Raw genomic sequence first — 14,471 nt, forward strand, 5'->3', positions numbered from 1 at the left:
CAACAAACCACCAAACAAATAAACAAAAAACCCCCCACCCTATTGAAAATATAACACTGAATAAATATGGTGTGAGATCCATGGAACCAGGAGACAGACATATCTCAATTTAATTGCTTTCTCCTGCTACCTTACATCAATTCTACTGGTCATGCAGTTTTCATTAGGTCAGATCAAGGACTAAAAAATGCCGAACTCTGATTGAGCTGATGGTGCAGCAGCGTGAGGTCTAGCTGTGGCCCAAGGAAAGGCTGGCATGTGCAGCTGGGTAGAGCAGCTGGAAAAGGATGGACTGGACCTTTTAGCAGCTGCCTGCACGTAGATGGGCTTAGTTCAATTACGAAGCCACATTCTGAGACAACGATTCACATGTGAAGATAAGATGGTTTTGTGCAGTCACTCCACAATGCTCTGTGGCCTTTTTTTTGGTCTGCCTTTGAAACACTGGACACGGCTGGAGTTAGCACTGATCTACAGCTCTAAGGTGACACCTATGTTTACAGTTCATTTCAAACAGGCTTCCCAACAGCTCCCAGGAGTGAGCTGGCATTTTGGTCCAATTCTAAATGGCTAAGAGTTAAATGATATTAAATTTGCCCAGGAATGGGAATTTTCAGGCTTTATAACATCTCTGTCAATTATTTTCTTAGCAACAATTTACCCTACCGTAGATGGTGTCTTTGATCTCCAACAGCTTAGTCAGATTCTAAATATCCCATCCACATGCATTCAAACTGAAGGGAGAAGTCTCCGAGTAATCTAATTTACTACATTGATTTCCTGCTATGCCTGCCCTGGTTATGGAAACCTGGGCCACATTAAGAGAGATAAAAAGCTAGAGGTACTCTGATTAAATAAGACTGTGGTAAATAGACCAACAGCTGACCTACTAAATCCTTGCATTTGAGACTTCTGTTGCTGTTCTGATCTATTTGTCACCTGGCTTTTTACTCTATAAAGCTTTTTTGAGTTGGAAATACCAACAATAATACATTCCCAAAATTCTGATTACGTAAATCTGAGCTCTGTTTGCACATGGGTTTGTGCTAGTTCAGCAACATTGACTTAAATCCTGACAGACTAAGGCAATGTTTCTGTTCAGACAAGGTCAGTGAAAGCAGTCAAATTGCAGGGGATTGAGACCCTTTATGGTCACCTAGCAATGAAAAGAAGACCAGGATAGACCCTACAGGGAAACAAAACCATATTGCCTGGGTTTGGCTGTCATTTCCCATTCACGTACAACAGGAGATGCACAAATTCTTAGCAAAGCCTGCAAAAACTTTCCATGAGTCTCATGCTGTTTTCCAGTAGATGGTACTGATCAAGAGCCAGAGTACACTACTTTCCTCATGATTGCCAAAAACTCCACATTAAAAACAGATATCATAGTTAAACAGCATCACATTCTACTTGATGAAATGAGCATTTTAATGGCATCACTTCAAAAAAAGAAGTCATCATCATCCTAAAATTAGATTAAGGCCAGAGCTGATTGTAAAGGCATTGTTAAACCACAGATATCTGTTTGAAAAAATCAGCCTGTGACAATTATCATGAGAGATTCCTGTCTGCCACTAGCAGGAGACTCAAGCAACTCTGAACTCTTCTGAAAGAGGAAGACTGTTGCATTAAGGACAGTTCTTGGATCAACCTCCGGCCTTCTGCCATCAGATTGCACTGTACTAGACAGAGGAAGATCTTCCACAATAGCCACTTTCTCCAGCTTGGAAAAGGAAGGGAAAGCAACACACCTTTGCTTCTTTCTAGAAAACAGAAAGACTCTCAGGAATGGTTTAAAACATTTTCCTTCACAGACATCAGACCTGCAGTCAAAGCTGAACCATAGCAAGCATCCAAAACGCCAATGCCACAAAGCCTGCCCTGTCACTCTGCAGTGGGGTAAGATGTACTTGCAACTTCATCAGTGGGCAGACTACAACATACATGACTCAAACGCAAACACAATCCATTCCTTAACCTTAAGTTTGGTAGTAACAAGTACTTTGGAGTTTTTCTACTCACCTGAGATTAATAACAGCACTGCTCATGGAGTATACACTGTCTACTGTAAAACCACCCCTCTTGTATAATCTGTGATACCTAGGCACTATGAAATACAAATTCCGAAATGTGTGTTTTGTTTGTGCGTGTTTGAATTGCTAATGGTAACTCAATGCAGTTCTGTGTGGTAAACGTATTTTCTTTTAAGGTAATCAACATCCACCCTAAGGGAAGAGTAAGGGATGCATTTGGAATACAACAATCTATGCTTAGGCCTCAAAATATGCTTAGGGACAGCACCTAATTATTTTCTGTACACTGAGTTTGAATCTGATACTTCCCTTGAATTCTAAGTGCTCATTTACAGGCCCACAAAGTGGAAAGGAAGTTCTAGGAGGACTTGGGAGGTTACAATTGTCATGGAAACAAACTCCTTGGGATCTATTTGTTTCCAGAGTTTTGGAGGCAACATGATGGGGCAGCAGAAAGTACGGAATATGCTCATTAAGGGGGAGGGAGGGTGTTTTCACTTAACTCCTGGTGGATAGGTTGGACTTCCAAAGACTCCAAGGAACACACACACACACAACACTTAACAGGACCCACCTCCCATCACAGCTTCACTGCTTTTCAGGTCTTTGCACAACCTTTTGGCATGGCTCAGCAGTCTTAATTCAAGCATTTCTTTCTCTCTTTAATAGCACTGATTTTTTTCAATCGATATTTTAGCTATTGTTTTTAAGATGATATTTTACTGCCTATGCTGCACAGAAACAAGCGTGCTAACGTTTTTAGTCTCGCTCTTCACAGTCCTTTAAAACGTTTTGATTCTTTGCCACAAATTTAAATTCTAGGATTGAGGTGGAGGTCTTACCTCACTAGCAAGCCCAAACACAGCTATGGACTATGAAGTCAACTGAAAGGTAGACAGTGTTCTAAGTAGGTTGTTTCTGTGTGCTATGGTCAGCCAGCATGGCAGACTTTACCCATGTAACAGCTGATGAGATCAGAAGTATAAAATCTTATAGTATTCTGCTTCTAAGTAAAGCATGCACTTCAGAGACCCTTAAACTATTCCATATGAGGAGGTGAGTGGCAGAAAATTGAATGTAAACTTTCAAAAGGAACTGCTCACCGAACTCTGCAGTTTATGAAATGAGAGCTAAAACCCAGCCCTTTCAAAAGGCACTGAAGTTGTGCTAAGTCGAAGGAGCAAGTTGCTAGCTGTGATCTGGAAAGAGCAGAGGGAACATGCTCGCCCTGTAAATTCGAGAGCATGGCTGATTTCAGGAAAAAAAAAAAAAGGGCAGTTCCATTGTTCCCATGCTCTTTTATAAAAATTCAGCCATTAGAGCAGTATTTGGAGCCTGACTCCCCTAAACCTAAAGAAGTATTAACTTTTGTCTCGTTCAAAAATTGTGATTGTATTATATGTACCAGGAAATCCCACTGAAATTTCCTGTCCAACCACCTAACTCTTAAGTGCAACACAAATTCCACAGGGCTAATGAAATCCATCAGACTAAGGCTAGAGATGACTGAGTCAAAAGTAAATGCGACTTTCTAACCAGATTTGCTTTATAGCATATTATATTTGTAAAAACTGATTGGTTTGATGACCTAACAGAAAAGGTGCTACCCATAACTAACAGGAGCTGTGCACTCCATTATTAATTTATATGGCAGCAGTGACACTAATATTCAGCTTAGCTTTCAACAAGGTCCATTCAGAACTCTGCCAGGAGGTGAAGGCTGAGATCCTAATGCAGTGGAAAAACAATGGTATCTCAAAGCCATTTCTTTAACCAAATAATCTTCAGGTCCTCAGACAGACACATACAATAAATCAAACAACCACATCTGCTTATCTAAACAACAATGTCCAAGGCTTCTAGATTTATTCCTTGAAAATGGTAACCTGAAAGTATAAAGAAACCCACATAAAATAAGAACTGCTTTAAGAAACCATGGCAAAGGGGTACAGATTAAAAATCAAAGAAGTACAGCTCTGCTCTGCTACTCTCACAGACCACCTAGATGGAGCTCCCAACTCCCTTTGCCTGTTATATCAAAAGAAAGAAAGAAAAAAAAAATCCTTGATTTACCTTTCAATAATAACTTATTTTCTGATTAATATGTAAATTAATTCAATCTTTAGCGTTTTGGAGTAAACACTCAAGGCAGTGTGCCGGCCTTTCAGAAGGCTGCAGAACTTCCTGCTACTACAGAAGATTGAAATATTTTGTCTAAGAGTGTGCCATTTAGGGGAGCGTGTTCTTCTCTTCAGTACCTGCTGTTGTTGCTGCCATATTCAAGAGGCATGTTTGTATAAGCGCAAGAGATCTGACAGATGTTAAAATAATTTAGAACCCTGGCTGTTACTTACATTATTGATCATAAGATGCATGATTGTTTTTGGTATCAAATCTCGGATACATTTGTTGATAATAGACATGTAGGAGTCGACAAGATTTCGAATTGTCTCCACCTGTCTCTCCAGCTGGGGGTCCATTGAAAAATTGTCTGCTTGGCCATTCTCATCGTTTTCAGTCTGCACAAAAAAAAAAAAAGTCAAGTCTTTCAGACTGCAGTAAACTGGAAATATATTGGGGAAAAAAACGGGACTTACACTGTAGTAATCCTGCAACGTAACTCATACAACGTCTGGAGGTTAAAATATGAACTACTGGCCTGTATAACATTAGTGTTTAATGTCATGAAATCTGGACCTTTAGAGGTTAATGCAGTATGAGATGCAAGAACTTTTTCACAAAGTACATTATATATTTCCACACAAATTTGTAATTTTGTATTAAAGAAAGTTTTCAGACAAAGACATGTGGTGGTAAATGAAACCCCAATAAATTATCTCAGATCACTTACAGCAACACTTATTATCAAATCTTTAACCATTCAGATTCAGTCAGCTTGACCCATGCAAGAAAGCACATCTTAATTTTACCCTCCTATGGGTAAAAAACATCCTTGTTATTTAAGACTGACTCAGTTGTGACAAATTCCACACTTCAGCTTCAAACTTGTTATATGTGAATAGCACCTATGTAAACAAAGGATTTACGAAGGATAACACCAAAAGCATCATTGGTTCCAGTGCTCAAGGCTCAGCATAACATAGGCTGGATTATATATTACAGGTCTCTTTTTCATTGGACAGAAAAAAAACTTCTTTGTATGTAAACAGCTGACCTAATTAAAGAAAATACCAGGAACTTTAACTGGAAGCTAAAAGGTATGTACTTTCCTTTGGTCTGGCCTGTATAAATATAAGAAAACCTAAAAAAAGAATAGTAGCCTTTTGGCGAAAATCAAACTGCTTTCTGAGGCTCAAAGATGCCAAAAGAATGAAATTTCAACCTGAAAAGTACAAAGAAAAATGTTCTTTCCCCAAACTCTGACATATAATACTTCTCCCTGAAAATTACCACCAAAGCCATATTAGCATGGACTATAAAATCCAAACCTGTTCTGTTGGTATCTAGAAGCATAACACACAGAAACAGAAAAGTACTTGCAAAAAGTGAATAACCCAATAACGCAAACCAGTTATATACCAGCCAGACTCCTGCCAGCACAACTCCATTTACAATATAGCATTTAGCTAAAATTCACACATCACTAGTGCTTTACAGATTCCCGGAGCAGTGAAAATCAGTAGCTAACCCATTAGCAAAAGAGCATTAGATATGCAAACATGTCCCCAAAGGGTCTTCTCCCTGCGTGAAATCCATTCTTGCTGGGCCAAAACGAGATCAGAGTTTCATCTCCTAATGCAGGGTCTGCTTCTGCTCATGCAGCATTGGCAGGTAGATCACTTTGTATCTAGTCCTTGTAAACTATGATTTGGTCAGTCCAGTCTAAATGAAATGGCGACGGTTGTTAAGTTACAGTTTTGTTAAGAAATAAGATCCAATGTACCATTTAGAAACAAAACTAAATGTTTGTAGAAAGTTTCAAAAGTTCAGATTGTTTTCAATTACAGATGAATTACTGGAAAACCAGCTAATCTATGGACTTGAAAAATAATTAGTTACCTAAAAATCTTGGGACTGTGCAGGACACTGAAAGAGCCCTTCATGAAAATAGTGTTTTCAATTCTGTAACACCAGTAGACACACTACCCTATAAACCTTAATAATTCTGTTAATAAACTGCATGTGCCAAAAAGTCACAGCACGCAGATTGAGTATTTTTCTTAGCCTCCATGCCTGAAAAGAAACTAACTGTAATTTTACCTGTAAAATACCAAATAAATGGAAAATCATACATCTATCATATATCCACAGATTTTAGCCAAGTAACTGCAGACTGAAAGTGCCTCCTGCCCAGCTCCTCTGCATTTGACTTAATACTATTCTCTTTCTTTTCTTCTTTGCTGTCTATATAAAGTGCAGTTTGTCCATGTATTTTTTTTTTCTTTTCTTTTTTTCCTTCACTGTTTAAATTACAGATTGCAGTAAGATTCTTAGCTGGCTAAGCAGCAAAGTGACAGATGTTTATCATTATCCTCATCAAGAGAATGTAAAGTAAAAATAGTAATTTGTCTCTGATCTTTAAGGCAAAGGGTAATAGTCTGCAAACATTTAACCTTTTATATACAGGCTCATAGGTGATATTTACAGAAAGTGGATAATACTTCAGGAGCCTGTCTCTCGTTTGAAACTGTAATAGAGCTGACTTCATACTGTTGCTTTATTTTCTCTGAAATCAAAAAAGATCAATCTTTCATGAGTTTACAGTAATTTATTACAAAAGCTTCTGGCCATAGCATTCTTAACGATTTGATGTTTCAACTGAAGGGTTTTCATGCCAGAAACCATCTTGTTTGCATCGCATCATGCACATGGAAATCTGCTTCTGACAGATTTCTACGCTGTACAGTAGACCTACGAGCGTTATCAGGCTTTCTTTTGTAAGCCATCTCTGTGTCATGCCAACAGCAGCAGCTGAGAGTGAAGCTGCCTGGTACAGACAGAAGTGATGTAGACGCCCTGTTTCATCTCCATGTCATCCTTTGAAAACGGCTGGTTTTCTCACTGAGCAGCCTGATGACTCTAGCTTTGGTGCAAGCCACCCCTCAGCCCAGGTCCCTGCCACTCCGTGTTCTAGAAAGCTTCTTGCAAGTCTGCTGCGATGAATAAACCCAAACCAGAATACGTAAGAAAACCCTCACATCTCTCTGACGGCTGTTGAACAGAACGTTCACGCTGAACAGAAAAGGAGAACAAAAAAGGTGGGAACAGGTTTCTGCACCTCCTTCCCCAACAGCCAAGGCAGCCACAGTCCTCTTTCAGTGCTCCTCATCCTCAAGCCAGAACTTGCTAGTTCCAATAGCAAGTGTTAAGCGACAGCATATGAATTTGGTCTAAGTTTTTGTTCAGTTGACTTTTGCTTAATACTGCTATTAATTGTTGACAGGAACGGAATATTATTACTTCAAACACAACTGCAATTACTGCAGAAACTTTTGTAAGCCTCCAACAAAGAAGCTGTGGAAGAATCTGGAGTGCTAAAAACTAGGTAAAGAAAATTAGATTCATCTTGGAAAACTCAAATTCAGAATATCTGATGAAAATACACCAAAGCTACAGAGAAGCGATAGGTGAAGAAAACACGGATGAAGGGAAGGTAACATGGAAGCGAGGATAGTGCTTCCATACATATTGCCACAGAGATAAGGTCCTTCCCTTCTACCTTCTCTGCACTTTAGAAGAATGAAAATAATATCTATTCCTTATGCTCTGCAGCAGGTCTCACCTGTCTTTCATAAGCTGCTTTGTGATCCCTACATGGAGAGGTGCTAGTGAAACACAAAGCATGCATCATCGCCACTGTTCTACTTCTCCCACATTCAGATAGCTTCTGTACTAAGAATGTAGTAAGGATTAATTAAAGTGTCATACAAGAGAAGACTAAAAATGCATGTGAAATCCAAACCACTTAAGTTTGTGGGAATTTTACTGCTGGCTGCAGTGGGAATGGAATTTCACCCTACACATGCATTTCTACTAGAAAAGTTATAGGTCTTCTGAAGACTGCAGACTCTCTGCTGTACGAGGAATGATTTAGCATGGTACAAAGGGATTGCATAAGGAATTGTGTGCAATCAAAAAAAAAAGCAAGGGCAGTATCTCAGAATATCAGGATAATTTTCCTGATTGTGGGAATTATAAGCATGTTGATGAATGTCCCAAGAAAAATTTAGGAAAAGTGATTCCTTTTGAAAGTCACAGCAAAATTGGGTAAAATACTGAAAACAGTCCTGAGCTGGCCACACAGAGAGTGCAATACTTCTAATTTCCATGATTTCATTACATTCAGGGCAGCTGCCAGCATATTTAAGAATGTCTTGTATAACATTCCTGATGTCAGTTCCAAGAAGGAGCATTCGTCTAGCATTTTCATTAGATCAATGTATCAACCAATTTTCTCTAATCAAAAAGGCATTCTATTAAAAATGACTGAGAGGAAGCAGACTGGAAGGTGACTGATGAAAGGGTAAAAGTCAAAGCAGCAGTAGAGCAATGCTCTGTATGCTAAGAAATAAGTCCATGGCTGCAGTGAGAAACCAATAATTTAAAAGCTGCTTTCGTGTCTTTCATTTTCAGATGCAAGTTCATAACAACAACCACCATCTGAAAATGAATTATTCCCTCCAGACTGTATTTATATTTTAATTCACAGCTGCTGAATATATAATCTATTTTATCTATTCCTGTCCAAGTAAAGTTTTTCTTTAATGCACCAACACTCAGACGTTGCAGTTGTCCTAAAACCCCCTGCTTTTTCCTAAATCTTTACAACTGATTCTTGATACTCTCTCTTCATTGCAGTTTGATGCTGTATATATAATTTAGCTAACATACTCTCAGCTGTACATAGCGTGCCTTTTGCCAGGGGACTGCTGAAACCACATGATGGCTTCACACAGTGAGGTTTTCTTACTGGAAGGAACCACAAGTAAATGACAATACATTACTTTTGCGTATTTACAACAAAGCAAGCAGCAGAAAAAGAACATTTCCCGGGTAGCTTGGAAGCTGTCCTTTTCCCTCAGAGCATGACTTTGCCACTCTCTTCCATGCTTTCAGCATCTCTTGACTTTGTACTGCTGTCGTCTTTACTGAGCCACCCACGGGCTGCCCCTTTCAGCTACTATGCTTTCAGTAGCAGGCTTGAACAGCTCTAAGTAGAGGTTATGATCCGGCTTTCCCTTGCACACACGTTCTCTCTCACTTCATACCCACACAGAAGAAAGATATAGCCTAGCTCAATTTGATTCAGAAGTATTTAACTCTCTGGATTAGTTTAACCAATCACCTACTTAGATTCTTCTTTGTGGTTACAGACATTGTATAGCACAGACTATTAGCTAAAACCTTCTGCTGAATCCACATGCTGCTCCCCAGATATTTACATAGCTTTTATGATTGCAAACATTCAAAACCTACGTTAGGCTCTCTCCCTGCCCTCTTCAATCAAGAAGCTGATTTGGAACAACGAGACAGAAAGGAATGATGTATTACCAGCACTCCAACACATTTGGAGTTACTTTTGTCTTATAGTTCTTAACAGGTTGACAACTAATCACATCAAATCAATCCAATCTCCTTTTAGAGCAAGGATTCAGATCTTATGGGTAAGGTACTAACATTAGATGCCACATATTTCAGACTTCAGTAAAGCTTGTTGACACAATCTCAAGTGACATTTTCATTAATGGAAGCGCGCTCTCCCCGCTGTTACTGGTTGGATGCTCATTTCCATAGAAAAGCTGTCAATGGCTCACTGCACACTGGAAAACTCTATCAAGGGAACTTTCATATGGGCTGTATTTATTATTAATGCGTTAATTCTCAGGATGGTGGATTTTAGCCTGTGCTTATTACATTTGCAGATGAGAAGAAACTGGAAGGGGAGTGAATATGTTAGATGACAGAACCAGAGTTCACAATGATCTGGAGAAACAGTTTAAAAATCTAGATGAAATTCATAATGAATAGAAAATATTTGACTTGGGCAGGAATAAATCAGTTGTAAACATACAGCATGAGAATGGCCACTTAAGGAGCAGTTCAGCAGAAAAGGAACTGTGTCTACAGTGCAATATAAACAGAGTATTAGTCAACAGTGTCTTGCTATTATGAAATCAGTACAAGAATTGTGCATCCAATTCTGGTTATCACACTACCAGAAATTTATGGCATATTTTGAGTTCAGAAGAAACCACCTCTGGAAGGGAAGAGATGAGTGTCTTTGCAGATAGGAAAAGATGTCAAACAAATATTTGGAAAGTGTTACATGGTAAGAGCAGTGAAGCACAGAAATAGATGGACTAGGAGAGTTGCAGAATCTCCTCCAAATATCAGACAAACATCCCTCATAAATGGACTAGGTAAAGAGATCCTTCCTTGAGGCAGGATGAAAACTAGACAACTTCTTGCAGCCCTTTCATCCAGTGGGTCATACTGGGTGCAAAGCAGCATGAAATTATGAGCCCACAACACTGCAACAGGAAAAGTGTTTCTGAAAACATAAAAAAAATCCCCAATATTTTCTACTTTTCTTTTTGTTCTGTGCAAAAATCAATTAAAAAATAAAACACTGCCATGGATAGTCATCTCCCCTCAAAGAATCTGTACTCCAATTTCACCATTTGCTGCCATGTACATCTCTCGCACAAAGGACTTTTACATAACCCTCCCTGTGCTGCAAGTTTTGATTCGGGGCCAACAGCTGCTTCATGCCTTTCAGAACAGACTGCTGGACAAGCAAAAGCAGAAAGAGGCTGGCATAAGGAAAACAGTACCTTTGTTTATAAAACAAATACTACTTTGGAATTTGCACACTTTTCAGTCAAAGAATTTCCTTGTCATAACAACACATGAAGTGCCCCATATTTATAAGAGAACATTAGAAAAAGAAATCTAGGATGTGAGATGCTATTGGCATGATATTTGCCATTATTTCAGTGTAGAAGGAGGTCAATGGATATTGGGAAGTCTCAAATAGCGGTGAGTTACCCTGGAATTCAAGTCATGATGATGAAGACTTGAAGTGCGATGATTAGCCCAGATGATGTTCTGGCTGAAATTGATTGTGCACTTGTTACCAATTGCGTGAAACCATTCCCAGAGACAACAGTCTGATCCAGCAGTGGACATTAATTGTGAAAGGAACAGGATCATTTCTGTGAAAAAGAGGTAATCAATGGTTGGAGGCATCAACTGGACATCTGAAGATTAAAGGATTAAAGCAACTGGCCGTGGTATGCAGTTGCCCTAAGAAGGAAAACAACTAGAAGTCTTGGAGCTTCTACCAAAGATGATGAAAATAGAAAGCAGGACAATTAGTCACACATGATGCTGAGGGAAGTATTAGGAGTCATCACGAAGACTGAAATAACACCTTGCCTTTTATCTCTGCTACTTACTTCCTTATCAAAATCATTCTTAGAAGAAATGTTGGCAGAACTGATCACTATTGAGGACTTTTACTTAGCAGTAACCATGCAAGAGTGGGTCACTAACTAAATTTTCCTTATTCCAGCAACAGTGCTGAGATGGCTGAAGGACTCCTTTAAGGACAAGGAATTGTCTTACTTTAGGAGATTAAAATGGGGCACGTGCATGCTCAGTGCATGGACAGTGGGTTAGTGAAGGCAAATCTTGGAAAACACATTGTCCAAGATGACACATTTAAAGCATAGTTTATGACTTCATGTGTTTATGTGTATAATACAGGAGCTGCATGTTTTTCACAAAATATGATCATTTTAGAAGCAGGCACCCAGAATAAGAATAAAAATCACAATTCTGTTTTTCCTAGATCCTGTACTGAACTCCTAATTCCATGGTCCCCCTTCATTTCTTCCAGCCCAGATGATAACTTCTCAGTATTTATCAGCCTGGTTTAAAGAAATTTGAATACAGGAGGAGAAGGGCAGCGTGCATATCTGTGTGTATGCTGGGAGGGACGGACTTGGCGGAGGCCTTGTATTGGGGGAGCTCTGTACAGCGTCCAATGCAGGGGCTCTATAAATTACAGCCTTGTCTTCTATTTTTAGTTGATCTAATGCAATGTGTCACCTATAACTGCACTCTTTTCCATAATTAATGATGTCTAGGAAAATATTCTGAAATTCTCCTCTGATAAGCACCTAGACAAACTTGATGTTTCCTCTCCGAGACGCAAAAGAGGACGTTAAACTGTTTTCACCCCCACATCCCTCAAGCCATGAGAAGTACCAGATCCGTCTCTGCTGGGCCAGACTAAGCCCTGGTTCACCACAAACTCAGTGCAGTACCGACAAATGATCTCCATAGTAAATGATGCAAATAAGAAATGTCAGCATGTTCCAAAATTCCTCACTTAATCTTATTGCCAGTTGTATAGTCTGGATAATCAGTAAATAAATCCCTCTAACTTTGCTCAAATCCTTAGGGGCTGAATACACAGAGAGCACTTTCTAATTCATTCTCATTAACCTTCCCAGCTCTAAACAAAGTAATTTCCTACTTTTCTTAGTGTCTGATTTTTCCACTGGCCTCTGCAACACCTGATTTAGCAGCAATGATTTCTCATTTGTGATTTCTGTTTCGAACTGGCATTGTTCTTTCTCCTCACACATATGCTTGCTGGAACAGCACGAATCAGCAAGATTTAAAACCTCCCATTCTCAAGTTTGAAGCCCCTAAAGGGAAATTGCAGTTGTGATGCCAAGGAACACAGTCGTACGTTATTTGACTTTTCCTCAGCCAGGCTGACAGCAGAGGGGGAGGGAGGGAGGAAGGAAAGGGGAAGGGAGAGGAAGATGGCATTTTAATAGCACCCACACTGATTTCACACAGTTGGATCACTGTGCTCCAGAGCGGCACCATTTCCTTTCCCCTTTGCCTCACATTCAGTCAATACAGCTAAGCCAGGCTCTACAGAAAGGATTCTCAATCTTTTTCTCCCAGCACGGACCACTTCTTAGTACAGAAATCTGTCTTGTGGACACTTCCCCTCGCAGGCGAGCTGGCTAGCCCACCCTTTACCCTGATTTTTGACAGACCATTACAAAGTCAAGCCTTGCACAGACCACCCCACCCGCATCCCAGATGTGACTAAATGAGCCAACATTCCTGCCAGGACAAGATGGATTATGTCCCCATCTCTTACCCCAATTCTCATAGTCTCTACAGCACTCCCAGTAATTGCTTATCTGAAAAAAAATTAATAACAGGAATGTACTTAATTTAATTTAGCAAGTGGACATGTAAGAACCACCAGCATCTTATGTAGATAAATCTACCTTTCCCAGATGTTAGTCATATGCCAAACATATCTTGGCCAGAGTTCTCGTCAAAACATTTCATTTGATAATTCAAATCCTAAAACTCAAAGCTCTCATACACATTAATAAGTTTTCCATAAGCCCTCCATCAGGTAGAGTGACAGTGGTCTACAAATTCTGACAGGAATTCTTACCCCAATAGGTCACCACCATCCATACTCTCCATTTAAGAACTCCTCTAACTTTGCAAGCAAAAGTTTGAGCTTCAACATTCCTATAGCAGAAAAGCCTCAAAACAGATCAGAAGATGAATTTGAAAACCCAAGTGCTTTACTGATTTCTAAACAAAAAATTTCTATACAAAACAAAATCATCCATCCAGGAGAATTTTGGATTCATGCCACAAGAACAGAAATTGAAAATTAATGGGTAACATTATTTTCAGGGAAAAAACGAGTTGTGAGCAACTATGCTGCGCATAATCCCGGACCAAATGAAATTAGATACTGCTTTAGGACATTTTGTATAAATATGACAAAACCATTCTAAATATTCTATAAAAACAGTAGAAAATGAAAGATTAGTTTTTCCCCTCCCTAAAATAAAAGCAAATTGTATTTAAGAGACAGTGAGATTCTGCTAAGTTAATACACATGTCTGTAAGCAACAAACATAAACATTTCATGTTATAAGACCACATGCATGTTGGCACAAACCAAAATGAACCTATAAAGTTTAAATCTTCAGTCACTCTGACCTCCTCTCTGTAGGGAAGTTAAAGGACATCAGTGATTAGCACACTACCCCAAGGTCCAAGCAAACACAATACAGTTTACCTTTGCAGTTAAGATCACCTGGCTTTATTGTTGCCACAAACACCCTTAACTTCACACTTCAGTTGGATATTTTTGCAAATTAACTTTTTGAATGACCTATGGCATTTTCAGTTCAAAGGACTGATTTTTTCCCCCTCCCCCTTCTGTTACTGGTCAGCAGCAAAAATCAAGACTCATTTGACATCTCTCATTTTTCAGCTCTTGCACAGCAACGTACAATCAAGGAACTCTGTCCTTGCAACAGCACGATGAAAATGCAAACTTTTTTCAGACAGGGAACAGTAGCTCACACACACACTCCCAAGGATTAGATCTGGTTTTGTCAAGAAGAGAAA

The 14,471-nt window shown here is 39.3% G+C and overlaps 1 protein-coding gene across 5 annotated transcripts in view; it reads right to left on the reverse strand.

The window, feature by feature from the left end:
* Positions 1–14,471, reverse strand: part of DNM3 (dynamin 3) — a 187,962-nt gene that overhangs the window by 20,515 nt on the left and 152,976 nt on the right. For all 5 annotated transcript variants that reach the window (XM_074876866.1, XM_074876865.1, XM_074876864.1 and 2 more), the window contains one exon: positions 4,391–4,555. In XM_074876866.1, coding sequence (XP_074732967.1) covers positions 4,391–4,555 — 165 coding nt within the window. The remainder of the gene's footprint in view (positions 1–4,390; positions 4,556–14,471) is intronic.

This window comes from Strix uralensis, chromosome 8, assembly GCF_047716275.1.
Source record: "Strix uralensis isolate ZFMK-TIS-50842 chromosome 8, bStrUra1, whole genome shotgun sequence".
NCBI classification, from domain to species: domain Eukaryota; kingdom Metazoa; phylum Chordata; class Aves; order Strigiformes; family Strigidae; genus Strix; species Strix uralensis.